Raw genomic sequence first — 19968 nt, forward strand, 5'->3', positions numbered from 1 at the left:
AGGGATAATAAACCTGTTTCTGATACACTGATTCTAGTCTGTCTCTGTTATCCCATTCAAGACAGCTCCTGCAAGGTCAGCAGATTACCTCTGCTGTATAAAAAAGAAAGGAATTCTCAATGGTATTATGTCCACTCCAAAAAAAGTTATTTATTTTTCTACAGACCTAACATTAGTATAGATTGGGTCAAATTAGTTGGCTCACTTGCAGGCCTGGATTCATGCAATTGTTTCTCATTGACCTTACAGGCTTCAGGGCTAATAAAGCTGTCAGAAGGTCATGAGTTCAAAGTGCCAAGACATTCTGTAGTCATTAAAAGCCTTTCCAGAGTCTAGATATTAGGCTGATGTTATTGAGAAATTAAAACAAAGTTCTCTGGTCAAGTAGGGCTTAAATACTCAAGGCATCGAGCGATCTCAAACAATGCATTTTAATTGTATTCTGAACAACAGGATGAATGGTTATATTCAAGCCATATCAGTCAACTCTTATGGATGGCCTATAATTTTTATGATTATCTTTATGTCACCTTGTTCTATTACTCTGCTGTTTCCATAGTAATCTGAAATCCTTGTCACTTCACTCACTGACAGCTCAAAAGGTGGGACCTAATTAGCACTCACTCAAGCAGCACTGGAGCCTGGAAGCTTTTAAACAATGTCAACCAAGGTAGTGTAGTATGTGGCGTGCTGTCTTATTCTTGGGCTGATGCATTCTGTGGAGTTTTAAGTCAATTATGTGTTGCTCTGCATTCACAATACCAAATGACAATCAACAGAAAGAGTGTCACCATACTTAACCTTATTATTTACAATGAATGGTTCAGTACACCAGGTTTCTTTAAAAAAAGGTATACAGATTTCTTGCAAGTTTTGAGGGATACTGTTGTAACTAACATACTTTCAATTGTAAGGTCATATTTGCATCATATTGTGCAGATTTGTAGTTTTGTAGCCAGAACTGTCTGTATTAGTGAGTTTCTCTAGGTCCAAAATGTTTCAGATACTTGCAATTTTTCTCTCCACCCTTCCCTACAAATAAAAGCATGTAAATTTCATGACTGCCTATTCTGGTGAGAAGGCACTGACCTGAAATAACTTTCGTTTTCCACTAAAATACTTATTCTAATTGCAGTCAAATCTTTCAATCCTGTAGAGCAAAAAAAGATTTTCTAGGAGAGATTGACCCCACTTTCCTTAACGTTACTGGCACAAAACTTGATGCGTTCATTTATCCAAATTAGACCAATTTCAGTATTTATACAACTTTACTAATATTGGGGCAAAATAATGGTTTGAGAGAGGCCCAAGTAAAATAAGATGATAAGATCTTAAGGTATAGGAGCAGAATCAGGCCATTTGCCCCATCAAGTTTGCTCTGCCATTTCATCATGACTGATCCAATTTTCATCTCGGCCCCAATCTCCCGCCATCTCTCCATATCCCTTCACGCCCTGACCAATCAAGAATCCATCAACCTCTGCCTTAAATAATAATAAAGGCTTGATCTCCATAGCAGCCTGTGGCAACAAATTCCACAGATTCACCACTCTCTGGCTAAATAAATTCCTCATCTCTGTTCTAAAAGAACACCCCTCTATTCTGAGACTGTGTTCTCTGGTCTTAAGACTCTCCCACCATTGAAAACATCCTCTCCACATCCACTATCAAAAGGCCTTTCACTATTCGATAGGTTTCAGTGAGGTCACCCCTCATTCTTCTGAATTCCAGCGAATACAGGCAGTTTCAGCACATCCTTTTTAAGATAAGGGATCTAAAACTGCTTGCAATACTCCTAGTGAGGCCTCTCCAGTGCTTTATAAAGTCTCAACATTACACCCTTGCTTTTACATTTCAGTCCTCTTGAATTGAATGCTACCATCGAATTTACCTTCCTTATACACTCAACCTGCAAATTAACCTTTAAGGAATTATGCACAAGAACTCCCAAGTCCCTTTGTGCTTCATTTTGTATTTTCTCTCCATTCAGAAAATAGTCAACCCTTTGATTTCTTCTACCAATGTGCCCATTCTCCTAATCCAAGTCCTTCTGTAGCCTGTGTACTTCCTCAAAACTACCTGCCGCTCTACTTATCTTTGTGTCATCTGCAAACTTTGCAACAAAGCCATCAATTCCATCATTCAAATCACTGACATATAACGTAAAAATAATTAGCTCCAACACAAAGCCTTGTGGAACACCACTAGTCGCAAGCAGCTAGCCAGAAAATGTCAAACAAAAATATACAATATCTTTTTATATCACAGTAAAAGTATATGGAATTAAAACCCTTTCACCATTTAATGGAAATCACTAAACAAAATGTTTCACCAGTCAAGATTTGCTTTGCTGTGGGCAACAAGTCTTAATTGTGACAATAAACCTTCTGCAAGTGACATCAAAGCAATGTTGTTATGTACGTATGGCAGCCCATATTCATGTGTATGTCTCACTGAATGCAGGCCAAATTAACAAAGGACGTAATTGGACTTTGGGATCTGAACTTAAATAAAATTCACTCAGGTAACACCAAAACATAGCTCTTGGTTTGGGATGATTTTGGATTACTGTCATTTTTCAAAATTTGCTTTCCAGTCACAATTGAGTTTACGGTGATACTTTCATTAAGGGTTTGAGCACAAGCTGATCCTTCATTTCATTTGTGTTTATGAAACACTGCCACATATACATGACTATTGTGCTTTCAGTGCACAACTACAATTCAGAAATATGTTTGCTGTAAGATGTGAGAAATCTGCCATATTCAACAGGGGAAAATAATAAAAGCAGGGAGGTCGGAAAATGAATGCAGCCAGGTTAGACATGGGATAGAGGGATGAAGAATTGAGCATCACACTTTTATTTGGAGGATATGGTTCATTCCTTCACATTCTACAAATCTGCAGGATCCAAATTAAAGTGCATTTTAATGTCACACAAAAAATAACATTCACCATTCAATTTTTATTTTCATCAGTCTATTTAAAGAGCAGCCAAGTTAGTAGAAGACAGGAAAAGATACAGGAGGATATGGTGGCAGGGTTTAGATGAAGTGAAGTTAGTGAGAACTCATGTGGATTGTAATTATCAGCATAGTGGCTAATGTCCCATATCTGTGCTGTTAATACAATATACTATGACTGTGGTCTCACTTGTGGTTTCTTTCTCGTCAGCCAAGCACTGCTGTGCACTGCAGGGAACCGTTCATTCTAACAATGCTGCATGCTGTCTCTTCTGCATTTGCTGTACATCAGCTGGAGGCTGTGAAATCAGGAGCAACATGACAGGTAACTGTGTATAAATACTATTAGTCAGAGATACATACCAAAACAAGTTCAACGGAAGAAAAAGGTCAGCGGTATGGTGGCTTTGTTGCTCTAGTTCAGGAAGCTAATTCTTTTTAAGTCTAACTAAGGATGAACAATGAATGCCTGGACTTATTAGGGATCCTAAACCATAAAATAAAAAAAAAGTCAAATTAAATCAATATCTGCTCTATGCCAACTGGAGATCAGAGCTTCAGCTCTGAAGATCAACTTAACCCAGAGTAAATTGCTCTGTCCTCAACAAGCAGGATTTCCTATTTTAATTCTAATCCCCATTCTGACATATCAGAATGTGGCCTTCTTGACTGCCATAATAAGGCCACTCTCAGCTTGGAAGAGCAACACCTCATATCCATCTGGTACCTACTAAACTGACAGCATGAACACTGGTTTCTCTAACTTAGGGTAATTTCTCCCCCTTCCCTTTCTATCCTTTTCCATTACATGTTCTGGCTCCTCTCTTATCCTTTCTCTTCTCCTCATGTGTCTATTCTGGCTTCTTCCCCCTTCCTTTCTATTCCTGAAGAAAGGTCTCAGCCTGAAATGTCAAATGTATATTTCTTTTCCTAGATGCTGCCTGACATGCTGAGTTCATAGAAACATAGAAAACCTACAGCACAATACAGGCCCTTCAGCCCACAAAGTTGTGCCAAACATGTCCCTACCTTAGAAATTACCAGGGTTACCCATAGCCCTCTATTTTTCTAAGCTCCATGTACCTATCCAAAACTCTCTTAAAAGACCCTATCGTATCCTCCTCCACCATTGCCGGCAGCCCATTCCATGCACTCACCACTCTCTGGGTAAAAAATTACCCTTGACATCTCATCTGTACCTATTCCCCAGAACCTTAAACCTGTACCCTCTTGTGGCAGCCATTTCAGCCCTGGGAAAAAGCCTCTGACTATCCACATGATCAATGCCTCTCATCATCTTATACACCTCTATCAGGTCACTGCTCATCCTCCGTCACTCCAAGGAGAAAAGGCCAAGTTCACTCAACCCATTCTCATAATGCATGCTCCCTCATTCAGGCAATATCCTTGTAAATCTCCTCTGTACTCTTTCTATGACTTCCACATCCTTCACTTCACTCTTCACACAGCAGAGGTATTGATGTGCAATGAAGAGTGGTCAACCAGTGCCTTCCCGAAGTCCACAGTCATCTCCTTTGTCTTGTCAATGTCTTGGCTTAAGATGCTGTTCTCTCACCATTTGACAAGCCTCTCTACCTCTCTCTGTATGCCAACTCATCATTGTTGCTGATGAGGCCGACCACTGTTACATCATCAGTGAACTTGATGATGCAGTTTGAGCTGGATCTGGCAATGTGAACAGCAGTGGGCTGAGCAAACAGCCCTGGGGGACACCAGTGATGGAGTTTGAGATGGTGCTGCCAACTCAGACCTACTGGGGTCTTTCTGTCAAGATGTCCAAGATCCAGTTACAAAGAGGGGTGTTCAGCCACGGCATGGAGCAAACGCCCACTCCACGCACTAGGCCTTAACTATTGCAGCACCGTCATTATCCCACTCACTGACATCAATTGTGAAATTTGTCTAATGTCTCCCTGTTATGAGCAACTCCTACAAAATTTCTGCATCAAAGCTGTACTACAGGAGAACTTGGATCACATTTTTCTCAGTTGGAATTATATGCAGTCCTTAGCTCTGACTTGTGATGCAAGTAAAACACTTGCTAAATCCTCAAGTATCTGCGGCTAGAGGACATCATCCTTGATATATTTTGTTGCATCCTCAATATTCTGCAGTGTTAAGGAAATATTAAGACAGCAATTATTTATTTTGTACTGCAGCATCACATTCTAAGGTGTATAATATTGGCAAATACAAGGTCATCCACTTCGGAAGGAAAAATGAAAGAGCAGATTATTACTTAAATGGGAAAAAAATTGCAGCCTGCTGCTGTGCAGAGGGACTTGGGAGTGCTTGTGCATGAATCACAAAACGTTGGTTTACAAGTGCACCAGGCTATCAAGAAGGCAGATGGAATGTTGGCCTTCATTGGCAGAGGGATTGAACTTAAGAGCAGGGAAGTTATGCTGCCACTGTACAGAGTACTGGTGAGGCTGCACCGGGAGTACTGTGTGCAGTTCTGGTCTCCATACTTGAGGAAAGATATACTGACTTTGGAGGTGGTGCAGAGGAGGCTCACTAAGTTGATTCCAGAGATGAGGAGGTTAGACTATGAGGAGAGATTGAGTCATTTGGGACTGTAGTCACTGGAATTCAGAAGAATGAGAGGAGGTCTTTATAGAAACATGTAAAATTATGGAAGGGATAAATAAGATAGAGGCAGGAAAGTTGTTTCCACTGGTAGGCGAGACTAGAACTAGGGGACATAGCCTCAAGGTTCGGGGAGTAGATATAGGACGGAGATGGGGAGGAACTACTTTCCCCAGAGAGTGGTGAATCTGTGGAATTTTCTGCCCAATGAAGCAGTGGAGACTACCTCAATAAATATATTTAAGACAAGGTTGGATAGATTTTTGTATAGAAGGGGAATTAAAGATTATGGGGAAAATGATAGGTAGTTGGAGATAAGTCCATGGCCAGATCAGCCATAATCTTATTGAATGGCGAAGCAGGCTTAACTGGCCCGATGGTCTACCCCTGCTTCCATTTCTTATGTTCTTTTAATGACAAAATCACCAATATTGAAGGCCTTTCATTTAGGGCTAATTGACCTCTAGACTCCACAATTAAGCAAGCTACCCACAAACTGCAACGGCCAAGGAACCAGCAGCCGTACTGAGAAACAGGGCTGCATCAATATCGACTGCTTACAATTATATGCAAGTATGCGTAAAAGCACACTACTCTGTAAAAAGAGCCCCAGAGGTGAACTTTGGAAAGAAATGAAAATATAAAACAAAATTGAAGAAGGGTGAGATCAAAAGAGAGACAAGAAAAAATTGGGAAAATTATCAATTTTGTTCCTTAATATTTGCAACACTGCACTCTAATTCTTGCAACAATTCAATTTAGTGTTGATACTTTGCTGCTCATTTACTTGCTCAAAAGAAGTGATAGTGAAGTTGAAAAAGGCCAAAATATACAATTGAAGGAAGGGTAGTTGAAGTTGTAGAATGGGCTTTTCAAAGATGCTGGAGCAAGTTGTTTATCTTTCTAGGAATCCAGGGAAGCAGAAGTAAACAAGGAGAAAAACAATTATTTGGTGCTCTTCACATGTTGAATCCTTTCCCACCTGGATTCAGATTAATATTATACTTGTTAAAACAGCAGTTGGGGCCTGATGGCATCAACAGGCAAATTTAAGGAGGGACAACCAACTTCAGTGGTCTTAGTAGTTTTCACACAAAACATTATTATAGACGTTGGGGTCACAACTGTAAATCAACCAGCCGATTTTCACTATACACCAGTTTTGGATGACTAACATAAAATCACCCCTTATAAGTTTCAAATACCGTACATAGAAGAGTAAATGAGCCAACAATGGGCAAGAAAAGATCACAATCTGCTCCAAGATCTCAAATATTTGAATGATCTACCAACACTCATTGCCTCAGCTGAGAAGTGAACGTTGTTAGGCATTTTGACTAGGAACTGCTGGGAAGCTGACGCCTGCAAGAGGATGGTGCATTCAGGAAAGGAATAGAGGAGGGAAAATTTCAGACCCAACGAAACAACTATATTTTACGGATCAAAGTTTCTACAGCAATTTCTTTTGGTCTGGAGATGTACAAGATTGTAAATGCTAAAAATTAAAGCAGAAAAAACTTGGTGGGTCAAGCAGCATTTTCAGATGCAAAGGCATGTTTGTTTTTTCAGCCTGAGGCATTGTCCTGATGGAATCTTGATTCAAAGCATCAATCATCCATTTATCTCCATTGATGCAGCTTAACCCACTTTATTCTTCTGGCATTTTACTATTTATTTAGCTTCTTCTTTACAACATTTCCCACTTACTGGATCTGTCTATCACTCTTAACGATTATCTTCTTTAAAACAAATAGAAATACGGCACAGTGTGTAATAGAAACATAGAAAACCTACAGCACAATACAGGTCCTTCAGCCCACAAAATTGTGCTGAACATGTCCTTACCTTAGAAATTACCTAGGGTTACCCGTAACCCTCTATTTTTCTGAGCTCCATGTACCTGTCCAAGAGTCTCTTAAAAGACCCTTCGTATCCGCCTCCACCACCGACGCTGGCAGCCCACACCACACACTCAGCACTCTCTGCATAATAAACTTACCCCAACATCTCTTTTGTACCTACTTCCAAGCTCCTTAAAATTGTGCTCTCTTGTGCTAGCCAGTTCAGCCCTGGGAAAAAGTCTCTGACTATCCACACGATCAATGCCTCCCATCATCTTACACACCTGTATCCGGTCACCTCTCATCCTCCATTGTGCCATGGAAAAAAGGTATTTTCTGAAATTTAGCACTAATATTAGTAATCAGTGTCAGTTCAGAGGCAAACATTTAAAGGCTGAGTTTTCTCCATTAGGTGCTAATGATGTGTATATACATTTGGAGGATGTCACTTTGGACATCTAGGCAAAAAATGTAGCATTCATTTGACTTCTTCAAATAATCACAAGACACAACGTTGATTAAGAACAAAGGTAAACCACAGCTGTCTCACCAGTTTCTTTATTCCAAAAAATACTGATTCCATGTTAGGCTATATTTCCAACAACACTACCTTGTATTCGTGACCACTCTTCAGTGTCTCAGATGCAAGTGTCACCACGACACATGATCATGGGCAACTCTGCAGCAATGTCTAGATCTATCTCTATATAAGGTAAGCCATACTTTAAAATGCTACAGTCCATCACTGGCACACAAAAGCAGCAGATCAGGTTATGTGCCAATTCCTGGCCAATAGCTGAACCACTACAGTGCACTGACTCAAGGGCAGATAAATACTGATAAATAAAGTAATGGAATAAATAATAAACTCTATTGACATACACAGAAAAATCTTAACTCAGAACTTATAATAGAGTTTATATCAATTATACCAATCGACCTGTAAAAAGTGAGGCAAGTTTAAGTCAGAGAAGTTAAACTTAATTTTGAATCCCTGTATGCTTGGCTATTAACACAGCAATAGGAAAATGTAATTGTCTCACCTAAAAATGTCCCAATGAATCCTAGTGCAAAGAAGCTGCTCAGGACAAAGAGGGTGCCTATTAATAAAAAGCCAAAGCCCACGTAAAAAGCTGCAGGATTGTCAAGAAGTTGAAGCTTTGGCTGAATCTTCATTGCTTCCGTGAAACTAAGGGGAAAGATATAAAAGCCATTTGTTAAATGATAAATTTAAAATGAAGCGGCTTTGTTGCTTGGACACTATTTTCTTTTTAGTTTGAATTCTTTTACCAACTACAAGATTAGATCAGAAGCCACACAATTATTAATTGAAATAACAAAATCATTTTCTACATATGAATTCTGGGGAAGTGCAGTGCCAGCTAGATGAAATTAGCAGTACAATTCAAACTTGAATTAATCAGCATCATATAAAACAACACATGCCATCACATATATTAATATAAAAGTGATTTTTAAATAACACCAGCATACTTAATCAGTAATCTGTGCATATTGTAAGTTTAGAAAATGATACGAAACAATAAGATTAAGGTTGGGAAGCAAAGGACTTAAATTTGTTTCACTTCAAAAATGAATGAAACTTTTAATAGCTTATAGAGGTAGAGTTCAACATCTATTTTTTTTTAGGTACTTCACATAAAGCAGTGATAATCAATTCAATATCATGAGTTCTGACTCAGTGGGCTAGTGGGTACTAGCCTCCTTTATATCAAAGACATCTTCAAGAAGTGCTGCCTTAGAAAGGTGGCATCCATCATTAAGGACCCCACCACCCACATGCCTTTTCTTATTGTTACCATCAACAAGCCTGAAAGCACACACTCAGCGATTCAGGAACAGCTTCTTTCCCTCTGCCATCTGATTTCTAAATGGACGTTGAACCCATGACCACTACCCCACTGCTTTTTCTTTGCATTACTTATTTACCTATTTAATATACATATATACTTAGTGTAGTTCAGTTTTTTCCTCAATATTTTATCACGTATTGTACTGCTGCCACAAAGTTAACTAATTTCACGACATATGCTGGTGATATTAAACCCGATTCTGATTTCAGTGTCCAGTGTAATACAGTACAGAAACAATTCCTTCAGTTCAATTTAGAGTCTGGTATAAAACCAGAAGATGATTAAAATACTCAGCAAGTCAGGTATCATCTGTGAAGAGAAACACAGAATTAATGTTTCTGGACACTGATCTTTTCATTCAGATGAGTGATCTTTGACCTGAAGCATTAACTCTCCACAGAAGCTGCTTGATCTACTGAACATTTCTAGCTTTTTTCCCCTTTTTAAAAATTTCAGATTTATGTCAGCTCCAGGTTTTTTCTATTTTTCTCATGAGTGATAATAAAATCCATTAGTAGGAGGAAAATATCTTGAATGGCTCAGAGCATTTCAACTTGCTTCAGAAAACCTGTTTGAAGTTTAACTTTTAAAGGGGAGATACACTGTAGTTGGAGCTGGTGTTAGCAGTGGAGCTGGAAAATTGTGAAGTATTTACAATAGATAAATTACAGAAATATATTTCTTTAAGACACAAAAAACTAAAGCAGAAAAGTAGAGCATTTTTGAAATAGTGAGAGCTTCAGTAATATTTTGTTTAAACAGACCCAAATAAATGGACACAATTCAAGAAAAGCCAAGATACAATTACAACAAGGACTTAAAAAGTCAAATGGTAACCTGATCTTCATTAAAGAGAGCCTCAATAAGATCGCACCTAGACTATAGTACTGGAATCCATAATAATAATAATAATAATAATTACTTCATTAATCCTTAGTGAGAATTATTTTGTTACAGTAGCAAGAGTTAATAAAAAAGATACATGCTACAGAGGAAATACAACAAAAAAAATTAGTCAGTGGGATGGCAGGGTTACTGTATGAAGAGAGATTAAGGAAATTAGAAAAATGAGAAAAATGAGAAATCCAAAGCAACACACACAAAATACTAGAGGAACTTAGCAGGTCAGGCAGCATCTATGGAAAAGAGTAAACACCCAACATTTCATGACTGAAAGGGAAGGGGTGATACGCTTGAATTAAAAGGTGTGTGTGGCGGGGGAGGAGTCTAGCTGGAAGGTGACAGATGAAGCTAGATGGGTGGGAAAGGTCATGGGCCAGAGAAGAAAGAATCTGATAGGAGAGGAGAGTGGAGATCAGGCCTATATTTGCTGGAATTTGAAGAATGAAAAGAAATCTGATTTTAACTTTCAAAGTTCTTAATGGCCTGAAGGTCTGGATGCAGGGAGAATATTTATCCAAGATTAGTTAATTCTAGCCAAAGGCTGAAAGCATTAACAAAAACAATTAATCTAGAGATGCAGTGTGAAGTAAAGACCACACTACTTTAGATAATGCAAATCCTGAATTTATCTGGAAGAAGGAGAGGTAAATAATTAACAGTTCAGGTCAATGAACTTTCTGCAGAACTTGAAGACATATGTGACAGCTTTAAAAATCAAAGAAGTTTCAGGATAAAAATGAGGATAGAATGTGAATGTTACAATACCTGGAGCCCTGTCACAGTGAAACTCCACAGTCCTTCACTTGCAATGACTCTGATGTACCCACATCAAGGGCACTTTACAAATTTTTGTCCTTACCATGGTTTAACAACAATGTCACTAGGAAATAAACATTCCTGTGACCTACCCAGTTTTCCTGCTTCTGAGCCACAAAAGCCTTTATGCCAGATGTTTACAATTCCTTTTTACTTCATTATTTTGTATAATAATTTTAACCGCCTCTACACTCATCTATTGCTTCTATCTTATTGTATTATTATTATTGCATTATCTTATCTTATTCTATCTATATTGCACTGTTATTTGCCATTAAATTGCTTGCATTCTTCTTAAATGCTGCATTATTTCCAGAGAGCTTTCAGTATATTCTGATTTGATGGGAAAGATTATTTTCTTGGTACTAGATGTAGTATTTCACAACATAAAACAAATCATGAATGATTCCTTCTGACCCAATTTATTAAAAACGAACTATTCCCATGTCCATAAAAGTGCTAAATATGGATAACTATCAATGGTTGGATAATCTTCATCCAGCTTCTTTGGCATGAGCTCGCACCAACATTTCTTTGTCATTTAGCACATAATTAAGAAGGCTGACACAATGGTAATAGAAACTAAAAATGAACCATGCATGAAAACTGTGGATACCCTGCTGTATTACCTTTAAGGTGTATTTTAGTACAGCACGGAGAAAATTTTGCTCATTCAAAATTTTATCATTCAAGTTCTGCTGACCATTTCAGGTCTCTGAAAATTCAGAATCTTCTGGTTCATTTCATTAATATACAATGCTTTGACAAATCCAAAATGAATACTAACACCGAGAAAACTCAAGTCACACTAACAGTTCAAAGTTCAGGTAAGGCAAGTGAAGATGCACCACAATCAGGTTCACGGTTTCTGAATTAAAGACAAAAACTATTTCTCCAGCTTTTATCTGTGATGACTGCAAAATAAGCCATAGGAAATAATCCTGGGGACCAGAAATACTCATGATTGGTGAAACTCATTGTTAAAACAACATGAGATACTAGAGTTAAATGGGAATATGATGCACTACCAAGAATAAAAAAATGTCAAAAGAGAGCTAATTAGGGCAAAAAAAACACAATACAAAAGAAAGCAAAAACTTGATTTGTTTTCTAAAGCATCATCTGTGTATTCAGCTTAAACTTTCAATCATATAGATTGTCTCTTGGGCTTTAGGTAATCTTCTAGACAGTATGTGTCTTGTTCCTGTGGATTTGAAATATCAAGTCTGACGTCTGTTGCTAAGAGAAGAAAACCAACTCCAGTGAATGCACAAATTCTACTCATTTTAAAGTTGTCTACAAATAATCACGGATGTCCAAGAAATCAATCACTCCTGAACTAACTCAGCACTGCACAGCTGACCCACACCTACTCACACAGCAGTCTGGAGCATAATCCTCATCTAAAAACAGAGGTGCATTGCAGTATCTTCATTTGAGGCATGGAATTCAGCCCATTTGCTATCACTTTCCAGGCTAAAATCACAGCAGGGCTTTTCAGGCTTAGGATCCATAAAAGATCCAGTAGGTGATAAGAGTTCCTCAGCAAGGGAGAACCATCCTTGTGGTCATCCAAAAAGCAAAATTCAGCAGACACTGGAAATCTGAACCAGAAAAGAAAATGATATGAAAATAATGGCTAATAACCTGATGGTTATTAATCTGTAACATTATCTTCCTGAAGAGCTGAAGGAAAAGCTGGGAGATTCCTTGCTCCATGGAGGGCAGATCCAGCCAGAACCACACTGAATGAAAACCAGCAGGAGGTATCCAGAGAACATGGAAAGAGAGATCACTACTAGTGAGTGGCAGCCAGGCCATAAAGCAAGAGATGCCACTTCCTCAGGAAGAAGAACATAAAGAGAGCCCTGGAAGAACTCCATGTCAAGAAGCATGTTATTTTTGGGTTCAGATTTGCATCTAAATTGAGAAGGATGAGGAAAGATTACAAGTATACAGTAGCATAAGTGGGAAGCTGGGGAGAGGTGGTTGAGAGGGGTGGGAGTGGAAAGCTGGATAGAGACTGGTAGGTGATTGAGGCAAGATGAGGAGGGGATGATGAGTAGGTGGAGGAGGAGGTTGGAAAAGATGAACAAAAAGAGAAGATAATTAAGTAGACTGGAGACTGTGTGTGGGAGAACACAGGTGTGGGTGAGCTGAAGTTGTAAAATGTAATGTTCTTTCCATTGTGTTGTAAGCTGCACAAGTGTAATGTGAGGTGCTGTCCTTCCAACTTATATTTGGCGTCTCCACAGTAATCGAGAAGTCCAAGGACAGACAGGTTGGAGTGGGAGCGGGAAGTGGAGTTGAATTGATATGCAACTGGAAGCTTGAGATGGCTATTGCAGAGGGTTTAGTTGCTCTACTAAATTGTTAACTAATCTGCTCAAATGTGGCGGTTACATCATGAGCAACAAATGCAGTAAACCTGTTTGGAAGTAGTTCTTGGAAGGGTTGTTTAGGTCTTCAGGATGGTGGTGAGGGAGGACGTGAAGGGACAGATGTAACACCTCCAATGGACGCAGAGAAAATGCCAGGAGATTGGGAGGGGTGTGTGGGAATAGATGAGTGGAGCAGCAGAGAGTAGTTCATACAGAAAACAGGTGGGGGTAGGGGAAGACATGTGGGATGATTAGTGGTGGGATCACAGAAGAGCTGGCCGAAAGGTGGCTGTTGGATGAAGAGTCTGTAGGTGAAAGATGAAGGAACTCTATCATTGTTCTTTATGATGAGAGGGCAGGGTAAGAAATAGAGAAAATGAGTGTGAGGACTCCATCAACTCTACCAGGATGGGCGTTTTGAGTCCATCAGCTTAAGCTTCATCTTGATACTGGACATTGACTATACAGATAAGTTGTTTAGGAACAGGGATGTAGATATCAGAATGGTGGAGGGCATAAGAAATGACTGGAATGCAAGTAGGAAGGAACTAGACAAAGGGAGATGGATAGAATTCAGGTATGAAGAAATAAGTCCAGTGGAATAAGAGCAGGCAGTAACAATGGGCCTACTAAGGCACTCCCATTTTTTACTCTTGGGCAAGAGATAATTAAGCAATGTAGGGTTGCGGCATCATGAGGTTGGAGGCTACAGAGGGAAGGTCTCCTGACATCGAACAGCCTAGGAGATGTGGCCTGGTGTTATTTACTGCAGAGACTCTGCAAGTCAGTTCCAGATAGCAATAGCACCCTATTTGCCCAGCTTGTCTGAATGACAAGGTCAAATTTAGTCTGAAGTAAGTGGAGTGCTGCATGCTCCTAGGGGATGAGATTGGAGAGGGTGAGCGAAGTAGCTAAGTCAAGACAGTCAAGCGGAGAGGATGCGCATTAATGCTGCTCTAATAGCTTTGATGCTGCAGACAGAAAAAAAATAGTGCAAATAATTAAAAAAACAAATAATACACAGAACATCAAATGCAGATTCCCCAAAATTGAGTTTACAGGCTGCCGAGTTAAACTGGTTCAGGAGCAAGATAGTTGCAGGGTAATAACTGCTCCCGAACCTGGTGGCATAGGACCCAAGACTCCTGTACCTGGTAGGAGTGAGGAGGACAAGTCAAACACAGGCAAATGGGATGGGCTCAGGTGGGATATCTTGGCTTCCACGGAGAACATTGGTTCATTTACCACTCAGTTCCCACAGCTTTAATCTGGCTCAATGCTTTAATCAGCACGGAATTGTGCAGCTGAACATCGATTCACTTTCCACTCTTCAGCCTCGATGCTTTAATCTAGCTTAGCACTTGAATTGGCACGGACTAGTGGAGCTAAACACCAGTTTGTTCCCTGCTTCAAGCCTCAATGCTTTAATCTGGCTTGAAGTTTGATGTGCAAATAACAAAAAGTCACCCCAGTGACAGCTGCACCTGCATTCTCAAGGTCAAATTCAGGACTTCGTAAAATTGCTAGCTTGTTTAGGCAAGCACAAAAGCACATACCTGAAATGGAAATTACAGGCTGCAGATTGCAATGATAGTCATTCAGAAGATATATATCTAATAGAATATCAGCCCTCAAAGGTGACCCCACTCCACACCATCAGAAAACTGTCTCTGACAACTGACCTCTATCTTGCTCAGACTAGGAGACAATGCTCAGACACCTCCTCATATCTACCTCCACACCGTCAGAAGACTGTCACCCCACCTGGCCTCATCTACCATCTTCCACCACGCTTCTTTCCTCTCCCCCCCATCTTTTTATTCCGGCATCTTCCTCCTTCATTCTCAATCCTGAAGAAGGGTCTTGGCACGTAATATCGTCTGTTGATTCTTTTCCAAAGATGATGCCTGACCTGCTGAGTTCTTCCAGTGTTTTGTATGTGTTGCTAATAGAATATCCAGTAATTTTATGAGCTGCCCACAAAATGTTACTGTACATCACCAGCAGCATTCGATAGTAAACAAATCCAGACTATCCAGTTTCTCTTTATAACCTAAATGCTCCATTCCAGGCAATGTCACGGTGAATCTCCTCTCCACCTTCACTAGTGCATTCACTTCCCTTTTAAGGGGCAGCAATCAGAAATGTACACAGTAATTCAGCTGTGACTAAATCAATGTTTTATAAAGTCATGCAATAATAACCTAGGTCTTAAATTCAATGCCTCACCTAATGAAGTTTAGTATTCCATCTGCCTTCTTCACTTTTTCATCTACCCGTGTGCTGCTGTCAGGGAGCTTTCATTTACAGCCACAGACCAGGTCACTGGTAAATGAATCCAAGTAACCGATGAGCCAGCTATATCACTCACTTCCACACTTACAACCACTCTCTCTTTGGGCAGAACCTGCAGAAAATCATAAACTGGTCATGTCTGCCTGTCCAGTGAAGGCCTCCCTTCATTTCTAGCTGCCAGGATCAATGTCTTCTATGATCTGCTATCCACAATCTTATTGCTTCTCTTCTGTTCCTCTTGCAGGAGGACCTATGACAAGGGCTCAGCCTTCTGATGCTGTGCAAGAAGGATTACTCAATGAAGATGTATGAAGTATGTCTGGGAATACTGCAAGCTGCCCCTAATATTGTGCATAAACTGGAATTTAACCTGCAGGAACCTAATAAACCCTGAGCGATCTTATGATTTTCACATTTGTGGTACCTCTCTGTACTCACTGGATTCATCTCACAAGAAGGAATCGATTTTTTTAAATCTTTAAAATCAAATCAGTGCAGAGCCTGAACTATACAGGAGCTCACCTCCCCCCACACCGCCACCAATCCCCAAGTTACAGCTCACCAGGTAATGAAAATATGCTCGAACAAAATTCACAAATCACCAACCAAATCTTGAAATACATTTTGAATGCTTTGTTGTTAGTATTCCTTCGTCTTAATAAAAAAAAACACCTGAATCATGCTGAGCAAAGCAATAGGAATAGCCTGGTGTTTATTTAGTTTCTTGAGTGTATTAGTCACATTACAAATGTTACACGAAACACTGAGTTTCAACTAAACAAAATATAAAAAAGGAGAAAGAATTCCATGTTGACATTTATATTTCTTTTTGACATGGAGGTCACATAAAGACATCAAGGTTTATAAGAATGAGACCTATATCCAAATGTAAATTTATAGTCTCATTCACATGGGGAGACCTTTCTAACTATTATTATTATTATTAATGTTTATAACTTTTGATTATTGTACCAAGCATAATTATGATTCACTCCATGTGGATAAGTGGAAATAGTAGCCTACATGCAATCTTTCATAACTGTTCAAGGCAAAGTGAGTTTTATTTTACCTCTATTTTCTGGAAGACCACTTGTAAGATGCATGATGGCAGAAATATTCCCGTATGCGTTGTTACGAATGAGGTGCAACTCTGATGGGCAGAAGGGTGCAAAGTCGCCCCCCCTCCCCACTTTTTGAGAATTGCAAAAACTGCTACTACTTCGGGTCTGATACCTAGGAAATGAGAGACACAGCGCAGAGATACACAAAAGTGGAATGTCTCCTCCTAACAAAAGCAGAACAGAACCACTGATTACTGCTATTGTCTGTTGGAGAAAGATTGTGTATTGAGTACTGTTCTATTCATTGAAACCCCTCAGGGGGCAACCAGAGTGGTCTGGTTAATGGGTTGCATCATCCCAACCCGATTGACACCTGAGACCCCGTGTGTGGGGATAAAAGTAAGGTCTGGGGAACACCCCTCAGACGCACCAGCAGAGACGCTACAAGACCGGTGGGGGCTTGTGTGTGTGTCCACCCTTGCCTGGGTGATGAGTCCTCCATGGAACGGTCTAGCTAAAGGACGGAGGGGTCATATGTGAATGGCCACAACAACAATGCATCGACGGATCAAGATTGTAAAAGGAAAGTCGGCAAGTCAATAGCTGTTACTGCTTTCTCTCTCTCGCTCTCTACCCCCAACAATTGCAACACAGCGATCAACAACTACCGCAGCCTGCATAAACTGAACTGTATATTTCCATCAGACAATTCATTATCCCCTAGACATCGATAGAGCTTATTTCTTATTATTATTATACCCGCACTTTTAGGTTTAGTATTGATTACGTATATTATCTGTATATTTGCATTGATATTATTTTTGTGTATTTTTACTAATATTGTTAAAAATAGTGTCATCAGACTTCAACGGATACTCCTATCTTTGCTAGTAAGACACCCAATTACGGGGTTCGTAACAGCGTCATTAGTATCTCTTTGGGACCCTCTTAAGAAACAGTTCGGCACATTTAACTTTAGTTAGATGTATCTAGTAAACAAAATTCTTTCAGCAGTTTTGTTAATTTAGCCAATTTCTGGAGTTTAATAACAAATCCAGTTTATTAAATAGAATTCATTGGTCTGAAATCTCCCAAAAATCCTCTTCCCCTTGGCACATATGCAAGCAGATTTGAGCAGCTTACTTGGAAATTCCTCTCTGGTTTCAGGATCAAGCTGTTGAGATGATTAAAAATCTTGACCCAGCTATAATATATCACTCTGTGGGTGGAACAGGAACAAATTTAGAAATTGTTAAGCCGATGTGGAGTTAACAGTACAAATACCATTTTGTTTTTTTGTTTAAACATGAAGAGTCCATAAGTGAGGATTTTCTTCTGGCTACAGGAAACTAAAGTACAACTAAACCTACAACAGAACATCTTATCTTCATTATTTATCCAGCAAAGGGAAATAAGTAGATACGTAACACTTAAAGTAACATTCATATGCTCAATCCCAGTCAATTAAACATTTATTTCTCACTTTAGGATGATATAATACAACCATTGTATAGACTGGATCCAAAATCAGTATAAGTAACAGAAGGCAGAGGGTTAGTTTTGTGATTGGAAGTTTGTGGGCAGTAGTGTACCACAGGTATTGTATTGGTACAAACAAGAGGAAATCTGCAGATGCTGGAAATCCAAGCAACAGACACAAAATGCTGGAGGAACTCAGCAGGCCAGGCAGCATCTATAGCAAAAAAGTACAGTCAACGTTCCAGGACAAAACCCTTCAGCAGGGCTGGTACTAAACTGGTGTTAGGTCTCTCACTGTTTGTTATACACATTAACAATTTGGATATGAATGTACAAGATATAATTAGTCTGCAGATGCCATGAAAATGAGTGTTGTTTATAGTGAGGCAGATAGTTGTAGCCTACAGGAAAATCAACAGCAGATGGAATGTAACCTAATAAATCCAAAATGCAACGTCTGCACAATGAATGGTTGTGCAGCAGTGAATATTGAGAAACATAGGGAAAATAGCATACAAATCCAAAGATCTCTAAAGGTGGCAGATAAGGTGGCTAAGAAGGTACATAAAATATTTACCATTATTAGCTGAGGCAGATTATGGTACAACTTTCTAAATGTTAATTGACCATATCTGCTGTACTACACATAGATCAGATTAGCACAAAATAGGAAGGACACAAAGGCACTCTAGGCGATGTACAAGAGATTCACCAGGACGTACTCTGAAACAAAGCAGGTCAGTTATGTGAAATGACTAGATAAACTGGATTTTGGTTCTTATGGAGTGCAGGAGGCTCTGGGTGGATGGGGAGGGGGCAACCTGATAGAGATTTACAAAATTATGGGGGGAATAAATAGGGAATACTTTCCCAATAGCAGAGTTATCTAAAGCTAGAGGCGAAAGATTTAGGGTAAGATGTAAAAGGTTCAGAGGATCTTAGCAAAAGTTTTTTTTTATTTTCAGGGTGGTTGGAATCTGGAATGGTCTGTTAGAAAAGATGGCAAAGACAGATACTAACACAACATTTAAGTATCAAGATGGCATCTGACTTGGCAAGGTATCGAAGGCTGCAGACCCAATGGAATTAATAAAGAATGACTTGATGCTCAGCGTGGACACAACAGATAGGGAGCCTGTTTTTAAGCTGTATTATTCTCTAATTTTAAAAAAGCAACAGAAAAATATTAGGAGAAAAGAGTAATATCTTTAAGATAGATAAAGGACAGGATTAAGTTTCTTGGAGTTAAGGATGCTTTAAAAATATATTTAAATATTGACTGTTTATAATACCACAAATCTCGACCAACAAGGTGGTAATGGGATGCTTCCTTCATCAATCTGCTTAAAGACTAAAATACATTTAATTGACCAGGATTTACCTCATGGATGTAATTTATCTAAGTAGGTAATCCTATATTCACTTTAGTTCATAAGATAATTAACCTACCAGTAGATAAGATCTGTTGCAAGCTTAGTTGTATGTTTGTCTTCCACTTCTGGTTGAGAATCTGCTAGACTATGAATTATCAATCCGCTGTAGATGGATTCCACTGTAAATCCTGCCATAACACATACCTTGTCTCCAATTTACTTCTGGACAGAATCCAAATTATTAACTGACCTTGTGGTGTCAATTCTTACTTCATGATGCATTGATCACATCATAGAGAAGATGTTGGAAGGTTCACAAAAACATTTAGAGCTGTAGAACGTGGGTCAAAGAACCTTTTAATAGATTTATAA

The 19968-nt window shown here is 39.2% G+C and overlaps 1 protein-coding gene across 1 annotated transcript in view; it reads right to left on the reverse strand.

The window, feature by feature from the left end:
- pemt (phosphatidylethanolamine N-methyltransferase) overlaps window positions 1-19968 on the reverse strand; it is a 128843-nt gene that overhangs the window by 49632 nt on the left and 59243 nt on the right. The window contains exon 4 of the mRNA XM_059979595.1: window positions 8458-8603. Within this exon, the coding sequence (XP_059835578.1) occupies window positions 8458-8603 (146 nt within the window). The remainder of the gene's footprint in view (window positions 1-8457; window positions 8604-19968) is intronic.

The sequence above is a fragment of the Hypanus sabinus genome, chromosome 9, assembly GCF_030144855.1.
Source record: "Hypanus sabinus isolate sHypSab1 chromosome 9, sHypSab1.hap1, whole genome shotgun sequence".
NCBI classification, from domain to species: domain Eukaryota; kingdom Metazoa; phylum Chordata; class Chondrichthyes; order Myliobatiformes; family Dasyatidae; genus Hypanus; species Hypanus sabinus.